The sequence below is a fragment of the Anabrus simplex genome, chromosome 2 (assembly GCF_040414725.1).
Source record: "Anabrus simplex isolate iqAnaSimp1 chromosome 2, ASM4041472v1, whole genome shotgun sequence".
Lineage (NCBI taxonomy): Eukaryota > Metazoa > Arthropoda > Insecta > Orthoptera > Tettigoniidae > Anabrus > Anabrus simplex.
The window spans coordinates 1,026,318,888-1,026,338,735 of record NC_090266.1 but is presented as its reverse complement, the minus strand read 5'-3'; the positions used below and the strand labels follow the sequence as shown (position 1 = coordinate 1,026,338,735).

Genomic DNA, 19,848 nt, shown 5'->3' with positions numbered 1-19,848 from the left:
ATAACGAGTATTACAAATAACACCAAAGTAATGTTGGTAAAAACGTTGATCTTTCTCATAGGAACATAAGCCTGCGAAACGTAGATACTTTATAATCTAACCTGAAAAGTCTTGAAACCTTCGAATGAAGAGTATACAGGTGAGAGTATCTTGGAGGAAACATTGGCGCAATTAATCCATTTCGAATGAAATAATCCTTTCGAACTCTGGTATGTACATATATAGCAATCACATCACCACTTCCTGGGAGAGACAGCTAGAAAAGTAGACGACATGAAGGAAATAACTGAGGAAGGTACAGGATTAAGAGGAAGCTCTCCAACCTCTAGGGATGATCAATTGAAAGTTAAACTGGGACTATCCCTTAGTTAAGTTCATCATCTAGCACAGAACAAAAGAGAACGGAGAAGGAACATAAAATTTGTCGTCTCCGTACCTAGCCATCGACACAAATATTTCGATTTATTTTACATTTTCCGATAAATTTTAAAATGTTACGATAACTTTGTTCCTACGACTTCAAAGGAACCGGAAAGAAAGTAAAAACTGTAAAGAAAATCATTCAAAAATTGAAATATGTGAAAATATGTATCAGAGAAAGAAATGAACCTGACTGACTTGAGATACTGAACCGAGCTATTTCCTTGAACGAAATGGAGCGAGACGTATGTCCCACACGTTTCTCGATGCACACTTGCCAAATCGTTCCATAATATTTTCACGATAGTATCTTCACCCTTCCTTCCGTTCATGCAGTGAAACCCACACGTGCAGAAGTTTGGGCATCTTGCGTAGAGAATTTCGTACATTCATCGATAATACAAAATATTATTAAGGGTACCCCCGGAATATATTCGATCTTTAGTGTGACAGTTTTAGAAAACAGGAAAGTCTTGAATGATTTTAAAATGTGGAATTACTGATACTGTCAGATGGCGCTATAAGAGTATTTGTAACTCCAAATATCTCATCGAATTTAACATTGGATTGTGATGAGTACCACCCGAATGTGTTCGACGTTAGAACAATAAGAATTCCTTTAAAATGCAACAGGCAAGGCACATATTTCCGTACTGGAAGAATATATATTCGTAGTGAAGTATAAGCCAACTGGGGCTCAAACTGCCATGGCTGTGATGAAGGTGTGGATAGAAATTAATAATGAAGCAGAGTGCATTACATTACCAACGTGGTTTAGACTGCGTTCTGCCGATAAATGCTCTTTGTGTTATATTTTGTGGAAGGTTCTTTGAAATATTTCACAAACCTCAGTATCACTGAAGAGAAAGCACACCATTTCACGACAGCGTTTGTACTGATAGTCATTAGCAGGACTGCGGGCCTCTCGACACTGCTAAATCTCTAATTCTGGTCCTAGACACCAAATTCACCCGATCACAGATCGATTGAGTATTTTGGAAGATCTGAATCAATTCGTTATCTTTGTAATGATGAGTTAAAGAAACTTTTCGTAATGTCCTGTTATTAGATCTCTGCTGAAACATGTATAAATCCTCCGGAATCATGCATAGAATGTTTTCGCAACACTCGGAGGAACAATGCAGTATTAGGAAAGTGATCATAATGTTTCAACACACTTGTTACACAGTAAGATGTAATACTCTTATTACAATATTTCTGGAATCAGTTTCTTCTTTGCTTACCAGCATACGAATATGGGCAAGTTTTCCTTCGTAAACAGGACCATAAGGGATTGGAATACATTACCTGCAGCAGTCTTTGATAGATTCCCTTCCGGTATCAAAACGTTTAAGAAGATCATTAGTGCTAGTGTAAAGTGAAAGTTGTAAATGACGGATACCGAATATATGGTTTTCTGCTGGATTTAGAATGTTAAAATAGCAGTATTTCTTGTGATATTTTCTTTCCACGGAATTGCTAGTTGTACTATTATTGTTGTAGTAGTAGTTGTTGCTGTTGTTGTTCGGTAATCATGTTTTAACTTTATTATCACATGTAATGTTAAGCTAGTAGTAAGCTCAGCCTATAACATTGTTAAGCACTGGAAATACTTAAATTGTGTGTGAGTTTGTATATGATGATGCTGGAGTTAGAATTCATAAGTTAGAATTTTAAACTAGCAGTATTTCTTGTAATATAATCTTTCCATGGAATTTCTTGTTGTACTCTTGTTGATGTTGGTTGTTGTTGTGTAATTATGTTTTAACTTTACTTTATTATCACTTGTAAAGTTAAACTAGTAGTAAGCTCAATATATAGTATTGTAAGCCGTAGTGTTAAGCACTGGAGAAACTTAAGTTGTGTGTGAATTTGTATATGATGATGCTTGATTTAGAATGTTAAACTAGTAGTATTTCTTGTAATATTTACTTTCCATGGCATTGCTTGTTGTACACGTTGTTGTTATTGTTGTTGTTGTTGTTGTTGGGTAATTATGTTTTGACTTAATTTTATTATCACTTGTAATGTTAAGCTAATAGTAAGCTCAACCTATAGTACCGTAAACCGTAGTGTTAAACACTGGAAATACTTAAGTTGTGTGTGAATTTGTATACGATGATGCTTGTTGTTGTTGTTGTTGTTGTTGTTGTTGTGTAATTATGTTTAACTTTATTATCACACTACTGTAAGTAACCATTGCCACAAGGATATTTCCCAATTGCGATGTATTTGTTGATAATAATAATAATAATAATAATAATAATAATAATAATAATAATAATAAATAATCATCAACTGCCTCCTTGCATATGGTTGTGGGATTTTACTTACAACAATGATGTAGCGACTGGAGTTCTTGTAGTCCATATGCACGTACGTTCGAAACAACGATGGGATAGCATATTTACGTATCATAATCCCCATCACACGTGTCAAGTTGAAGTTTTCAGGTGTCCACTGCGACATGATAATGGGCCATCCTCCTAATTCCTCTAAAATTCCGTTGAGTATATGGAGTCCCTCTGCTTCCACCGTCACTGTAATAAAGCAGTGGTTGCAGAATATCCCAATTAATCTTTCGAATAACTTACATCATATAGGTAAAGACAATGACAGAAATACACAGTCATAGAATTTAATAACTTAATATTATCTTTAGGTATCAAAAAGAGTGGTTTTAAAATGTTGTATGGTGATAGGTTTAACCCCTGCTGACCCAAATTTGGCAAATTCGATCCTGGCTCAGTCCGGTGGTATTTGGAGGTGCTCAAATACGTCAGCCTCGTGTTGGTAGATTTATTGGCACGTAAAAGATCTCCCGAGGGACAAAATTCCGGCACCTCGGCGTCTCCGAAAACCGTAAAAAGTAGTTAGTGAGACGTAAAAATAATAACCTTATTACTGATAGGTTTTACATGAATTCGCCATCAATCCAGACCTATGCTGACAACCCAAATATTCTGAGCGATCCACAGTAAGTCCATTTTACCGTTAGGTACGATAAATTTTCTTCTACCGGGCTGGGTAGCTCAGGCAGTAGAGCACTGGCCTCCTGTGCACAAGTTGGATGGTTCGATTCCGGCTCTGTTCTATGATATTTGAAGGTGCCTAAATACGTCAAACTCCTGTCAGTAGATTTACCGGCACGTTAAAGAAAGCCTGTGGGACCAAAGTCTGGCAACACCTCGGCGTCTCCGAAAACCGCAAATGTATTTAATGGGACATAAACACATTATTATTATTATTATTATTATTATTATTATTATTATTATTATTATTATTATTATTATTATTATTATTATTATTATTGAATCTTTTGTGCGTACGAGCGGACATTAAGTGTTAGAGATATTTATAAAAACCTTTGTGCACAAGGACTACATTTACGTGAAATTATCATCATTTGCATTGTACGAGAGGGGTAATAGTCTATTTGTGCAGTCTAGTACATGGTACAGCGTACATACATAGTGGTCCGCACAGCACACATTTACTTTTTTTTTTTGCTAGTGGCTTTCCGTCGCACCGACACAGATAGGTCTTATGGCGACGATGGGATAGAAAAGGCCTAGGAGTTGGAAGGAAGCGGCCGTGGCCCTAATTAAGGTACAGCCTTAGCATTTTCCTGGTGTGAAAGTGGGAAACCACGGAAAACCATAGGGCTGCCGAGAGTGGGATTCGAACGCACTATCTCCCGGATGCAAGCTCACAGCCGCGCGCCTGTAACCGCACGGCTAACTCGCTCGGTACATTTACATTTCTCCCTGACATCATGGTATCCCTTTTGGCAGCAAATGTGGTGATGGAAACCATGGATTGTAGTTCTCGTGAACAGGTGGCGTAGTTCAAAACTAGGTTCTTTCCACTAGCCATCTGTCATCAGAGGGCTGTTGAAGAAGGCGGGGCTCTCTCCCCACTAGATATCGTTCGCTGAAAGGAGAGCTTCTGCGATCATAAGCTCTCGAGTGCGAAGTAAGCTGACTGTGCAGTCCCTCTCCTCGCCAGGGCTTACAGTACAGCCAGGACACTTGTAGCTATAAGTACAAATAGAGAGCATTGCCCAAGCAGCAATTCTTAGTGGTGCCGGGCTCAGTGGCTCAGACGGCTGAGGCTCTGGCCTTCTGACACCAGGTTCGATCCTGGCTCAGTCCGGTGGTATTTGAAGGTGCTCACATACGTGAGCCTCGTGTCGGTAGATTTACTGGCACCTAAAAGAACTCCTGAGGGAATAAATTCTGGCACCTCGGCGTCTCCGAAAACCGTAAAAGTAATTAGTGGGACGTAAAGCCAATAACATTATTATTACTTATTAGTGCTTACTCTCTTACAGGACCAACTACGGACACGGAGTCCTGTCAATACGGAGCCCTACAGGACTTCATCAAGAACATATTCTTAAAGACCGACTACGTGGACCAGGCCTATCCGCCCTCGACGGTGTACTACCCGTAGGGTAACGCAGATAGCCGTCAGAAGGCATGCGATATGATTGCAGGCCTCGATGGTCTGTGGAACGTGGAGAGTGACGATCCATCAAGAATCATCGAGTCTGTGCTACCCTGGCCATAAGCATCCGCTCCGAGGGCCCGAAGAATACGAGAAGCACTTATCTGGTATTTTTCTGGAGATACAGATACCCGGAAAAGGAGCCAGGTCAGAGCAGTAAGAGGAAATAGGAGGCGGGCACCCGACTACCAGGAGGAAGATAAAGAAGCAGGTGGCACGGACAGTCGTGGAATCCACTGACGCGAGTTCCAGACGGGACAGTGACGCTCCCGAGAGTCACGACGGCCCAACCCATTTCGTCCTGCCCTGGTTTTCCAAGTGGACGCAGGCGCCTGAGGTCGCAAGCCAGGAACATAACCCACCTGTGCGGACCGCAGAGGAAGAGCCCATCACCCGGGCGCAAACAAGGACAGCGCCCCGGAGAGCGGATGGAAGCATGGAGGTGGAGAAGGACTACCTCTGGCGTGCCGAGGCTGCAACCCAGGCCTCCCGGCCTGCTAGCGCTTCTTTCACCATGCAGACGTCCCATTGTGCCCTACAGGACAGGGAACACACCAGGACGCCAGCACCCACTGCCGACGCCTTTCAGGAAGGAGGAGAATGACGCGGGGCATCCCGCGCCTTCACGGTCACCAGGCAGCTAGTCTGGACGATTGACGATTTAACCTTCAATTACACGCGCCTGGTCTGCGAGCCCGCATCTGCCGTTTTCGGCTTGTTACTTCGGCAACAATGCTGAGGCATCAAGGATCCTTCCGGATTGTCTTGCAGGAAGCCAGACACGTCAGTCAGTATGATGCATGAAATTATCGACTGAACATGTCAGTCTAGAATTTGACTTGCTGTCCCACATTCCGCGCGGGTGTTTTTGTACATGGTATTTTAAAAAAAAATTATTTGTGCCTACATAATACTTACAGAACATTTGTGAAAAAAATATGTGTCTTTTCCATAAAGTTGAAGATTTATAGCGCTATAATCCTTCAGAATAAGTTCAAGTGTGATTTGGACGATCTACTTGATTTCTGTCAAAAATCATGACTTCCTGAACTTTTGTAAACGAAACAATTAATTTCTTTATAATGCTGGTTTTATTTTACAATAGTCGTCTGGCAATCGCGTTTACAATAACAATAGAAAATAAAAATCAAGTAAATCCAGGAATATTATTTGTAGTTGTTACAAAAAAATGCGGTCCCCAATTATGCGTTCATGCAACTGTGTTCCGATTAGAGGCGCGAGCTGAGAAAGGTTAACATGGTTTAGCTATGTTGATACTCCTACACGGCTGAAAAAAAAACAGGAATTACAGACGTAACTAACTCCAGAGGATATGCAATTCTCTCCACATAAATGAATGATATACTGATGATTGCTTCCTTCCGGGTAAAATATTCCGGAGGTAAAATAGACACCATTTGGATCTCCGGGGTTGGGACTACACGATAGGGGTCAAGGATCAGGAAGATGAATACTGATTCTGCGAGTCGGAGCATGGAATGCCAGAGTTTGAATCGTTGTGATACGTTAGAGAATCTGAAAAGGGAAATGAAATAGACAGACTAAAGTTAGATGTAGTTGATATGCGTGATGTACGTCAGCAGGAACATAATGTAGTAGCAGAATTTTGACTGGGACAAAGGAATAAATGAGGAAGTTGTCTGGTAGAATTCTTCACCGATCATAATTTAGTCCTTGCTAATACTTTATTCAAACACCACAAACAACAACTGTACTGTATATGTGGACAAGACCTGGAGACATTGGAAGGTATAATGACTAGGCAAAGATCCGGAAACCAGGTGTTGGATTCCAAGACCCTCCCAGGAGCAGACGTGGAATCTGACCACAACTTTGTGGCCATGAAATACTGTCTGAATTTGAAGAAAGGAATGCAAGGAGATTGGATCCAGACAAGTTGAAGGTGAAGGAAGTGTGGGATTGTTCTAAGGAACATGTTGCACTAGGACTAAATGAAAAGGCTGAAGGAAACACAATACATGAAGAGTGGACAGTCGTGAGGAATGAGATGAGTAAGGCTGCTGAAGAAAGGTAAGAAAAGTAAGATTCAGTGGATAACTCAGGACATACTGTTGTGGTGCCTGTATTCGAATACCGCGCGCAGCGCGGCTTGTATCCAGTTCTCACCGGCAGAGCTACACACTCATTGTCAACGCTCGAGACCCTATATAAGCGAGTGAGCCGGGAGAGAATGCAGTCATTCGTTCAACGGCTAGCTAAACCTCACTTCAGAAGCGCAGAGGATGCTTTGTATAAGCAGCTTACTGAACAAGTGGACTGAAGCTAGCTAGTGAGGTTTCTATCTCTGGACTCGCCGACATCTCTCCAAACTTGACATTCTCAAGTCTTCAGCTCTTGAATGAGCATTTCGACTTTGAAAGTCAGTTGCTATGCAACTTTCCCCCTGAGCGAGTCTTCATTTAGTCTGTGTACTGGCAACGTGTAAATATTGCATATGCCTCAAATGTCACAAAACCGTCCGTTCTATGAAAAGACATTTTCTTCAGCATAAGCTGGACTTTGAGTTTAATGTGCAAGTGGCACATATTTAGCAATACTGTATCATTGCAATTCTCCTTTAATAAAATTTTGTTTCGTGTGTGTGAAATGACTCTCTTAATACACAACACGAAACTGGTGACGAGGAAAAGTTCGTACAGCAAAATCAGTCCTCCGTCAGTACACCACGAAACTGACATCATATGTGTGCAGTACAACAACGCTCAGGCACTACACTGTTTACAATCAGACTCTCAATACAGTTCTCCGTTCGGTATTTTCTCGGAGTATACCTGTCAATTAGGGCTTATGACGTTATTTCTTCACCATGGCGAAGCCCACTCAATTGGAGGTTATCTTGCAACAAACACAACAGCAGCAAGCAGCCTTTGCTGAAGCTTTAAAGATATTCGCTGCTCAGCGGCAGATTCCTGCAGTTCCCGCGTTCTAGACTCCAGCGCATTTTATATGTCACGGTATTCAGGACGAAGTGAGCCAGAGAGCCCTGTTCCTCAGTTCGGTTGGCAACGAGACTTAATTCGGAAATAGAGTCCTGAAGACAACATCTCCGAGGTTCCTTTTGCCCAGTTAATTACTAGATTAACGGGACACTTCATGATAAACCCTCACATCGTAGCAGCAAGATATAAATTCTTTCAATGCCGCATGAAAGCAGGACAGACCCATACAGATTGGATTGCATAATTACGTGGCATTGCTAAAACTAGCAAGTTCCATTGCGAGAAACCAGACTGTCGTACAAGTTACGCTGATTCCCTCATCCGTGACATGGTCATATTACACATTCCTGAAGACAAGGTCCACTTTGACGCTGTCCAACACAGCAACCGACCGTTAGAAGATGTTCAGCGTTTAGCTACCGTATATGAGATGACAAAACGGACTGCCGCGGAGATCACTCAGAATGGTGAGATAGCTCAGCTTACGCACCCGCAACATACAAGCTAAGCCTCCCGGTCGCAAGGCTAGCCCACCTGTAGCGAAGAGTAATCATCGCGGGAGGCATAACTTAACTCAGCGTGCTACGCATAGTCAACAACAGGTTACGAGCAACTAACAGTCCGATCACGGATGTCATTAGTATCATACTCGGCGTGACTGCCGATTCTTCAAGGCCATTTTTTCGTATTGTCAGAAACAAGGCCATATCCGAACAGTTTGTCGTAGCAAGTCCCACTCAATCAGCCTTCCAAGAGAACAGACCAAAATGGGATGGCAATCGATCAACTTAACCCGGTTGTTCCTACTAAGGATTCAAGGAAAATTATAATTCCGGTCAATTTCCACTAGCAGTCTATAGATTTTCAGCTAGACACTGGCTCTCCTGTTTCTATCATAAATCTAGCGACATATCATCACCAAGAAGCACCTCCCTGTTCAGCATCCGACGTTCAACTCGTCACTTTCAATAAACGGGAAATTGACATTAAAGGTCAAATCTGCATTTCCGCTGACTAAAAAGGCCTTCACCGCAAAGTACCGTTGCGGCATTCACCGCCATGTACCGTTACAGCATTCACCGCCAAGTACCGTTACTACTAGTTAATAACTGCAACTTCTCTGATATTATGGGAATGGATCTGTTCAATTTGTTTGGTTTCCAACGTCATGATGGAGTTAATATACTTTCAGACTTGCAGTCCACTACTGACGTGACTCAGCTACTAGAGCAATTTCCTGCCGCATTTGACTCTAGTTTAGGTAGAGCTCAAGGGTTTGCGGCTCACATACAATTGAAGCAAGGAGCTACTCCCCGTGTTTTGAGCCCGTCCGGTCCCGTTAGCTCATAAAGAGCAGGTTAAGCAAGGGTTGACACGATGGCAAAACGAAATAATTGTTTCCCCTGTTCGTTTTAGCCGATGGGCTACTCCTCTTGTAGTTACAAGAAAACAATATGGAGGTATTCGGCTCTGTGGAGATTTTCGATAACTATAAACTGTCAACTAGAAACCGACTTGTTTCTAATGCCCCGTTCGGAGTAACGTTTTCAGCAGTTGCCAGGCGGACAATTCTTTTCCAAGATAGACCTTAAGGATGCCTATCTAAAACTTCCTTTAGATGAAGAATCGAAACAGTACCTTTCTTTGAATACGCCTTTAGGCCTTCTACCGTTCCAGAGACTTCCTTTCGGCGTAGCTTCATCTGTGGCAATATTTCAGAGGTATTTGCAGCATATGATGGGTTCGATCCCTGGTTGCGCAAACTACTTGGATGACATAATAGTTACAGCCAAGGATCACCAGGATCATATGAACAATCTTCGACTCTTGCTAACCAAATTGCAAGAGAACGGATTGCATACCAAGCTAGAGAAATCTACCTTTTTCCGTCCGCAAATCCTCTACCTAGGAGACATCTTTGACAAGCAAGGTATACGCCCTAGTGAGACTAACGTAGCAGCCATTCCTCGCATACCTGTGCCCCGGAATATCAAGAAACTACAATCATTCCTAGGCAAAGCTAACTACTATAGCAAGTTTTCCCTCGCTTCGCGTCAGTAACAGCTCCTCTCAATGCGTTGCGAAAGACAGGCATTAAGTTTCTATTGCCACAACCCTGTCAAGAAGCAAATCAAAAGATAAAGACGGCCTTGATCAAAGCTACAAAGTTGTCACATTTTCAACCAGGCAAGCTTGTGACGCTAGCCACTAACTCTTCAGATTACGGTTTAGATGCAATCTTATCTCAAAAATATGGCAATGGACAAGAATATCCCATAGGTTTTGCTTCTAAAACACTGAATAAGCATCAACGGAACTACTCCCAAATTGAGAAAGAGGCCTGAGCTATCGTTTATGGTGTTCGGCATTTTCATGAATATCTCTCTGGCAACCATTTTCTGATCATAACAGATCATAAACCTCTTGTACATTTGTTCAACTCTGGAAACAAGGTTCCGGAGCACATTCTCCGCAAACTCCAGAGGTGGTCGCTATTCCTCTCAGAAAATTCATATCAGATCAAGTACCGCAGTACTACTCAACATTCCAACACTGATGCTTTGTTTCGTCCTCCGTCAGGTCCGGATACCACCTTCGATTCCCAATAAACAGAGTGCTTAGAATTGGACATCGAATTAGAGGACGCAGTCTCCACTTTCCCGATAGACGCTTGCAAAGTAGCAAAGAAAACTAATAGTGACCAGACTCTTGCTCAAGTTCGAAATTATGTTCATAATGGATGGCCCGAGACTGAGATGCTCTGCGATCAATTACAAGTATATCACAAGATGCAGTATCGCCTATCCGTCCGCTCACGTGTTCTCCTTCCTGAGACCGGCACTCATGTCCGAGTCATCAATCCGCCTAGTCTTCAACAATCAGTCCTCAATCTACTTCCTGAAGGATATTAGAACATTGTTCGTACTAAACAGTTGGATCTTCAGCATCATTGTTACTGGCCTGGTATTGATAAACATATTGAACGGCTCATCCAACATTGTGACACATGTCAAGGGCCTCAAAATCAGCCGCCTCTCGATTTATCGCCATGGCCTCCCGCAAACAAACCATGGGAACGAGTACATATAGACTATGCAAGCCCATTCCTAAATTCTATGTGGTTCATAGTAATGGATGCCATGTCTAATTTTCATTTTGTGGTGGAAATGCACTCGACCACCACAGAAGCCACTGTTCGTGTCTTACAGAAAATCTTTACTAAAGAAGGCTTACCTCAGATTATTATTTCTGGCAACGGTCCACAATTTGTATCTGCTAATTTTGAAGATTTCTGTAAGTATAAAGGTATACGCCACGTACTGGCACCTTCCTTTCACCATTAGTCCAACGGTGAAGCTGAACGGTTTGTGCAGACCTTCAAGAGAAGTATGCGTAAATCTCTACACACTGGAATCAACAAGGAACAAGCAATTACAACAGCTGTTTGGCACCTATAGGACGATCCCTGACAATGACGGCCTCAACTGAGCCCAAAAGCTACATGGACGTCCTCACAGAACATGATTTTCTTTGTTACAGCCCCTTCCTGAAAATCAGTCGCTCCGTTCCAGGAAGTTTCAGGCCGTAGATAAGTTTGCGCCAAAACTTTTCAGCAACATCCACCCGGGGTTCCAGGTACCATTCTCCAAACCCTTGGGGCCCGATTATATCAGGTCCATACGGAGCACAAAACCATCCACCGCCATCAAGATCATCTGCGTCGACGCTTCAATGCAGCACCAGAGGTGGACTCTCCAACACCCCCAAAGGCAAGGTATCGCGAACCGTGCATTGGACCAACTAATTGGTATGAGTCCTTTTCAGGAGGAACCTTCCTTGCCTACAATGGACCAGCCTCTCGCCACCACAACAAATTTGGCGAACTCTCCACCTCAAATTCGCCGACGCCGCAGCCGTCGTCACCCCATGCCATACCAGCGAAGTTAAAAGGGTAGAGTGTTGTGGTACCAGAATTCAAATCCCGCGCACAGCGCGGCTTGTATTCAGTTCTCACCGGCAGAGCTGGCCAGGCGACCAGCTAACGCTCCACGTCACCGCTTGAGACCCTATATAAGCGAGTGAGCCGGGAGAGAATGCAGTCACTCGTCCAACGGCTAGCTACTCCTTACTTCAGAAGCGCAGAGGATGCTCTGTATAAGCAACTTACTGAACAAGTGGACTGAAGCTAACTCGTGAGGTTTCCATCTCTGGATTCGCTGACATCTCTCCAAGCTTAGCATTCTCAAGTCTTCAGCTCTTGAATGAGCACTTTGACTTTGCAAGTCAGTTGCTATAGAACATTTCTCCCTGAGCGAGTCTTCATTTAGTTTGTGTACTGGCAACGTGTAAATATTGTATTTGTCTCAAATGTTGTAGTACTCTGTTTATGTGTCAAAACCGTCGTTTCTATGAAAAGACTTTTCCTTCAACAGAAGCTGGGCTTTGGGTTTAATGTGCAAGTGGCGCATATTTCACAATACTGCATCATTGCAATTCTCCTTTAATAAAATTGTGTTTCGTGTGTGTGAAATAACTGTCTTCATACACAACACGTACTAGATCTGATCGACGGACGGTAAAAGAACAAGAATGCGAAAAATTGGGAGGGCAGATAAGAATACAGGCGATTAAAAATGAAGCAGATAGTGCAAGGACAGCTCAGGAAGAATGGCTGAAAGAGAAGTTCAAGAATATAGAAGGGTATATGGTTGTAGGAAAGGTAGATGCTGCATACAGGAAAATCAAGGAAACATTTGGAGACAAGATAACTAGGTGTATCGATGTTAAGAACTCAGAAGTACGACCACTTCTAGGAAAAGAAGTCGAGGAAGTAAGATTGCAAGAACGTATCCAACAATTGTATCAAGGGAAAGGAGTAGACGATAATGTTCCTGAACAAGAAGAGGCTGTTAATGCTAATGAAATGGGAGACCCAATTTTGAGGTCAGAATTCGACAGAGCTGTGACACACCAAAATAGGAACCAGGCACCTGGCATTGACGACATATACCCTCAAAATTACTGACTGCCTTAAGAGAAACCAGCATGGCGAGATGATTCCATTTAGTGCGTAAGATGTTCACTTCTTCCCATTTTAACACACTGTTTCTACAATAATTTCCTTCCCGTTTCGTTCAGAGAATTCCTGTAGGCTGTCCGTCCCTTCCTACATCATGTCCTTGCTTGCTGTCTTTTGTTAGGAAAATTTCATGGAACGCATAACTACTTCTGTCTAATTTCCGCATCCTGGAGCTTTATGTCGTTGCTATTTGTTTTACGTCGCACCGACACAGATAGGTCTTACGGCGATGATGGGACAGGAAAGGCCTAGGAATGGGAAGGAAGCGGCCGTGGCCTTAATTAAGGTACATCCCCAGCATTTACCTGGTGTGAAAATGGCAAACCACGAAAAACCATCTTCAGGGCTACGGACAGTGCGGTTCGAACCCACTATCTCCCGGATGCGAGCTCACAGCTGCACGCTCCTAACCGCAGGCCAACTCGCCCGGTACCTCCTCTCTTATCAATATGCAGACAGACTTCTCTTACCCTGTACTTAGATCACTGTAATTTCTGCACCAGGTATCCATCATCGAAAAATTTCCAGAAAATTCGTACATTCCTAATACATTTTCTGAATTAACAATAATTTCGTGTGGCTATCTCTAGCCGGGTGCAGCCCTTGTAAGGCAGACCCTCCGATGAGGGTGGGCGGCATCTGCCATGTGTAGGTAACTGCGTGTTATTGTGGTGGAGGATAGTGTTATGTGTGGTGTGTGAGTTGCAAGAATGTTGCGGACAGCACAAACACCCAGCCCCCCAGCCATTGGAATTAACCAATGAAGGTTAAAATCCCTGACCAGGCCTGGAATCGAACCCGGGACCCTTTGCACCGAAGGTTAGTATGCTGACCATTCAGCCAACTAGTGCGACATTTTCTGAATTTAAACTCAGTTCTGATATAGTCAATGATGGGTCTGGTACTCCTACCCTCTCGTATGTAGAGGGCGTAGTAGTTGGGTGATAGCGTCACTGATATCTCACCAAGGCGGCCGCAGTTTGAATCCAAGACAGAGCACGTGATGTATTTGGAAATGAAAAGTCACATCCCTTTCGTTAGGATTCCACGTATAACATGATGCCCCGTAAAATTACAAACTACCGAACTCGATAGCTGCAGTCGCTTAAGTGCGGCCAGTATCCAGTATTCGGGAGATAGTGGGTTCGAACCCCACTGTCAGCAGCCCTGAAGATGGTTTTCCGTGGTTTCCCATTTTCACACCAGGCAAATGCTGGTACCTTAATTAAGGCCACGGCCGCTTCCGTCCCACTCCTAGACTTTTTCCTGCCTCATCGTCGCCATAAGACCTGTGTCGTTGCGACGTAAAGCAACTTGTAAAAAATTACAAACTTGTCATTTCCTCTCATGCATAGCTTTACGTTTTAAGAATGAATTAGCAACAGGTCCGCCTCTGTGGTGTAGTGGTTAGCGTGATTAGCTGCCACCCCCGAAGGCCAGGGTTCGATTCCCGGCTCTGCCACGAAATTTGAAAAGTGGTACGAGGGCTGGAACGGGGTCCACTCAGCCTCGGGAGGTCAACTGAGTAGAGGTGGGTTCGATTCCCACCTCAGCCATCCTGGAAGTGGTTTTCCGTGGTTTCCCACTTCTCCTCCAGGCGAATGCCGGGATGGTACCTAACTTAAGGCCACGGTCGCTTCCTTCCCTCTTTCTTACCTATCCCTTCCAATCTTCCCATCCCTCCACAAGGCCCCTGTTCAGCATAGCAGGTGAGGCCGCCTGGGCGAGGTACTGGTCATTCTCCCCAGTTGTATCCCCCGACCAAGAGTCTGAAGCTCCAGGACACTGCCCTTGAGGCGGTAGAGGCGGGATTCCTCGCTGAGTCCGAGGGACAAGCCGAACCTGGAGGGTAAACAGATGATGATAATGATGATGATGAATTAGCAACAGATAACTCTATACTACAACAGAAGTTGAGTAAACGCTTCCCGTTCCCAGTAGTCTCCGTATCTGCTCCATGTTAGAAGTTATAAAAAGGGGCTTCTGGTGCAGCGGCTAATGGGCAAAATGGCCGCGATATATTGGTCTTATGGCACTAATTCAGGGGAGCTAGCGCAGGGGCTAAACTAAGAGTGCATGTTTAACCTCACATGACGTCATAATCTAACGCTCGCTACGTGTTCAAGCTTAACCTTACAGTCTCGGATTCGACACTAGACTTAACATCCCAGGGCCGCTAATCTGAGAGAACCAAGTCCGACGCTCAGACTAACCGTATGAGCTACAAACTTGTAACTTATGCCAACAGATTCAAGTGGTATGTTTCCGAACCAATTTATCAACTTTCATGTTTATCCGATAGTTTGTTCAGATCTTAAGGGCTTAAATGTAACTAATGTGTTTCTTATGGTAGAACTGACACTGCTTACTTTCTCTCCCGCATGAGCTACATGCTCATAACTAGGCACTAATGGGTTAGAATGCAAACGTATTTGAAAAAGAGGCAAGTATCATCTAGCCGCTCTAGTGAGTTGCATACATGTTATGGTTTCTGATAGGCCTGATCTCAATGCAGAACCGTTGTGAGAACTAGAAAACACTTGCGCCCTGCTTAAATACGTTTGAATTCTAACCTATTAGTACCTAAAAACCCTTACCCTAGTTATAACTTGTGCCAGCAGATTCAAATGATATATTCTCGGTCCACTTTATCAACTTTCATGTTCATCCGATAATTCAGCTGCTAAGCGCCTAAATGTAGCCATTGTATTTCTTATGGAAGAACTGACAATACTTATTTTCTCTCATGCATGAGCTGCACTGCAAACTTCTAACTGATGCCAACAGATTCAAGTGACATGTTTCCTATCCAGTTTATCAACTTTCATGATTGTCCGATAATTTATTCAGCTGCTGGAGACCTAAATGTAACTTATGTATTTTTATAGCAGAGCTGACACTGCTTATTTTCTCCTCCGCAAGAGCTACAAACTTATAACTTACACCAACGGATTCAAGTGGTATGTTTCCGACCCAATTTATCAAGTTTCATTTTGTCCGATAATTTATTCAGTTGCTAGAGCCGTAAATGCAGGCCATATATTTCTTATGGTAGAACTACTTAACAATATGACTATACAAAATGTTGAGTAAAAATAACCCCCACGTTAAAAACGGTCTCGGATTATACTTCAAATTACTTTTTATTGTAAAAATACTTACAATACTTAAAAATTCATTCATCTTCAAAATGGGTAGTTCTAGAAAACTGCTATAGCTTAAATTTATTAAAAGTAATCTCTGAACAGTTTATATATCAACTCACTCCTAACTACTTATTTTGAAAATTTCCGGTAAAAATAATCTCCAACGTGGAAAACAGTCTCGGATTATACTTCAAATTAATTTTAGAGTATAAATATGTTGAGGGATGAAACTACCCCGTAATTAAAAATTTATAAAGCGTACAAGAAGGTGACTATGACCAGAAAGAAGTGTAAGTCCGAAACATAGGGTAGAAATTTAGAGTTAAAAACTTAGTCACCAGAAAGCAAAATGAATAAAGGAAACGAGGGTAGACACTCGTACGTCCTTAAATTTACGTAGTCCCCACAAGGGGTTTACACCCTGTCTGTAGACAGCCTCGAAAACCTACATAATAGACTTAACTGAAAATGAGGAAAACCTACATTAAAAATAAGGTAAAGGCAGGACGTCCTAATAGATACTTGCTACAAGTATCCACCCTTCGCCACACACAGGTAATGTCACATATTAGGAAATGATCTGCCTACGTTGCTACCGCTGCTACCCCAGCCTCGTTCGATCTTTCCCAGGAACAGACCTCAATTTATGTTGCACTCTCCACGATCAGATCATAACAGTTCAAATTCGCAGTGTATAAAGCGACGGACTGAGTGCTGATTCAAGGAAAATCACGTAAACAGGCAGTAAGTTGACTGGTTGATAATGACATCACAAGAAAGTAGTAGCAACTTAGAAGCGAAAGACACTCGCCCAGTATGGGCCACCTAATACTAAAACAATTCTCAAGTAAGTAAACACAACTTCATTTTCTTTCAAACCGGTAATCTTAGAAAACGGTTCTTTGGCTTGAAATGTTTCGTATTAGCAGCTCTATATCTTGACATAACGTTTCACCCTTCATCCGTATTTTCAAATATATAAGGTGGGTTTGCCTGAAAATTACAAATGTAATGTCCATTCTTTGTTTATAGGTTATATTATGAAAATTCGTAAGGGGGTAAAATTACATCTCAATTTAAAAGTTTATATCTCGGAAACTACTAGACCAAAAGGAGCCATCCATAGCTTAGAATTCATCGCATGGCCGACCAAAAATCTCTATCTACCTTTTCTAGAAATTCGGGGTCGATTGTTCTCCGATAAGTAGAGTATCATATTATCATCACACATGCTTTATTCTTATTATTATTATCTTCGGATCGTCTTATATCGATCCATTCATACCCGCACCTTCTTTCACCTCTGTGACCCACACAAACACGGTAACTATTATTATTATTATTATTATTATTATTATTATTATTATTATTATTATTATTATTATTATTATTATTATTATTATTATTATTATTATTATTATTATTATTATTATTATTATTATTATTATGACTATTATTATTATTATTATTATTATTATTATTATTATTATTATTATTATTATTATTATTATTATTATTATTTGCTAGGGGCTTTACGTCGCGCCGACACAGATAGGTCTTATGGCGACGATGGGATAGGAAAGGCCTAGGAGTTGAAAGGAAGCGGCCGTGGCCTTAATTAAGGTACAGCCCCAGCATTTGCCTGGTGTGAAAATGGGAAACTACGGAAAACCATTTTCAGGGCTGCCGATAGTGGGATTCGAACCTACTATCTCCCGGATGCAAGCTCACAGCCGCGCGCCTCTACGCGCACGGCCAACTCGCCCGGTATTTTTTTTTTGCCAGGGGCTTTACGTCGCACCGACACAGATAGGTCTTATGGCGACGATGGGATAGAAAAGGCCTAGGAGTTGGAAGGAAGCGGCCGTGGCCTTAATTAAGGTACAGCCCCAGCATTTGCCTGGTGTGAAAATGGGAAACCACGGAAAACCATCATCAGGGCTGCCGATAGTGGGATTCGAACCTACTATCTCCCGGATGCAAGCTCACAGCCACGCGCCTCTACGCGCACGGCCAACTCGCCCGGTGGTATTATTATTATTATTATTATTATTATTATTATTATTCATTAATAATAACATTTGAACACAAGGAGGGGCGACTCAGAATATGTCTGAGATGCTCACTTCTCTTCAACATTAACTGGTATTCCGACTCTCAGGACCATCGAGTAGGTTATTCAGTCGTTGCCCGTGGTTCACGAACTAGGATGTGTCTACAAGGTGAATTGCAAGTTAAATTTAAAATAGTGTCACCAATTATCACCAAATATATTCATTTTTAGGTAATACATTGTACAGTACCTGTGTCCATGCACGCAGCATAAAATTTCTTGGCTTTCGTGACTGGAGTTGGCTCACTGGGGAGTGGACCTTCTTCTAAAATTCCTGAAATTAAATACAGAAAACAAAAGCTTTAAACTAAAAGATGAAATTAGAATATGGAAATAATTATGAGAAGAGAAGGAGTGTCCTCATTGTGGTATGTATGAAGGAGTATTTGAGAAAGGGGGCTTAAAATGCAGATAATTTATTTAATTCAGATATTTCTAGACGAGGGATTCAAGTATGATGTCCGATGAAACATGAGATGTATAGTATGTTATCAGTTCCATGAGTTAGCTCATAAGGCAAAGTAGCCTTGCTTGGTAACATGTAATTTAATAATAATAATAATAATAATAATACTTTCACGTCCCACTAACTACTTTTAAGGTTTTCGGAGACACCGAGGTGCCACAATGTTCTCCCGCAGGAGTTCCTTTACGTGCCAGTAAATCTACCGACACGGGGCTGCAGGGGCCGATGACCTGGATGTTAGGCCCCTTTAAACCACAAGCATCATCATCATCATCATCGACACGGGGTTGACGTATTAAAAAAAAGCAAAGCAAAGTTATCTCCGTACAGGCCATGAAGGCCTGGTAAAGATAATGGAAGGTAAAGGCTTCCACTATCCGTAACCTTGGCACTTGATGTGGTAGAGTGTTTAGCTCTACGCCCGGCCGCCTTTGCCCCGAGGAATTAACCTGGTACTCATTTTTGGTGTAGGCTGAGTGAACCTCAGGGTCATATGCACCTCCGGAAGTGGAAATCTCGTTTCTTAAACCTTTTGACTTCCTGACGGGGATTCGAACCCACGTCCTTCCGGGCGAACCGAGCACGCCTTTACCGCCTCGGCCAGGCAGTCTTTGCTGACGTATTCAAGCACCTTCAAATATCACCGGACTGAGCCAGGATCGAACCTGTGAACTTGGGCTCAGAAAGTAAGCACCTTAACCGTCTGAGCCACTCAGCCCGGCAATTATTATTATTATTATTATTATTATTATTATTATTATTATTATTATTATTATTATTATTATTATTCGTTCGTTCGTTCGTTCGTTCGTTCGTAGTCTGTTTACCCCGCAGGGTCGGTTTTTCCCTCGGACTCAGCGAGGGATCCCACCTCTACCGCCTCAAGGGCAGTGTCCTGGAGCTTCAGACTCTGGGTCTGGGGATACAACTGGGGGAATAACCAGTACCTTGCCCAGGCGGCCTCACCTGCTATGCTGAACAGGGGCCTTGTGGGGGGGATGGGCAGATTGGAAGGGATAGACAAGGAAGAGGGAAGGAAGCGGCCGTGGCCTGAAGTTAGGTACCATCCCGGCATTTGCCTTGAGGAGAAGTGGGACACCACGGAAAACCACTTCCAGTATGGCTGAGGAGGG

The 19,848-nt window shown here is 42.6% G+C and overlaps 1 protein-coding gene across 1 annotated transcript in view; it reads right to left on the bottom strand.

The window, feature by feature from the left end:
• The window catches only part of LOC136863764 (neprilysin-11-like), a 204,022-nt gene that overhangs the window by 166,451 nt on the left and 17,723 nt on the right, over nucleotides 1-19,848 (bottom strand). Inside the window, exons 4-5 of the mRNA XM_067140117.2 lie at nucleotides 18,428-18,523; nucleotides 2,755-2,948 (exon numbers count right to left, since the gene is read on the bottom strand). Of these exons, the coding sequence (XP_066996218.2) occupies nucleotides 2,755-2,948; nucleotides 18,428-18,523 (290 nt within the window). The remainder of the gene's footprint in view (nucleotides 1-2,754; nucleotides 2,949-18,427; nucleotides 18,524-19,848) is intronic.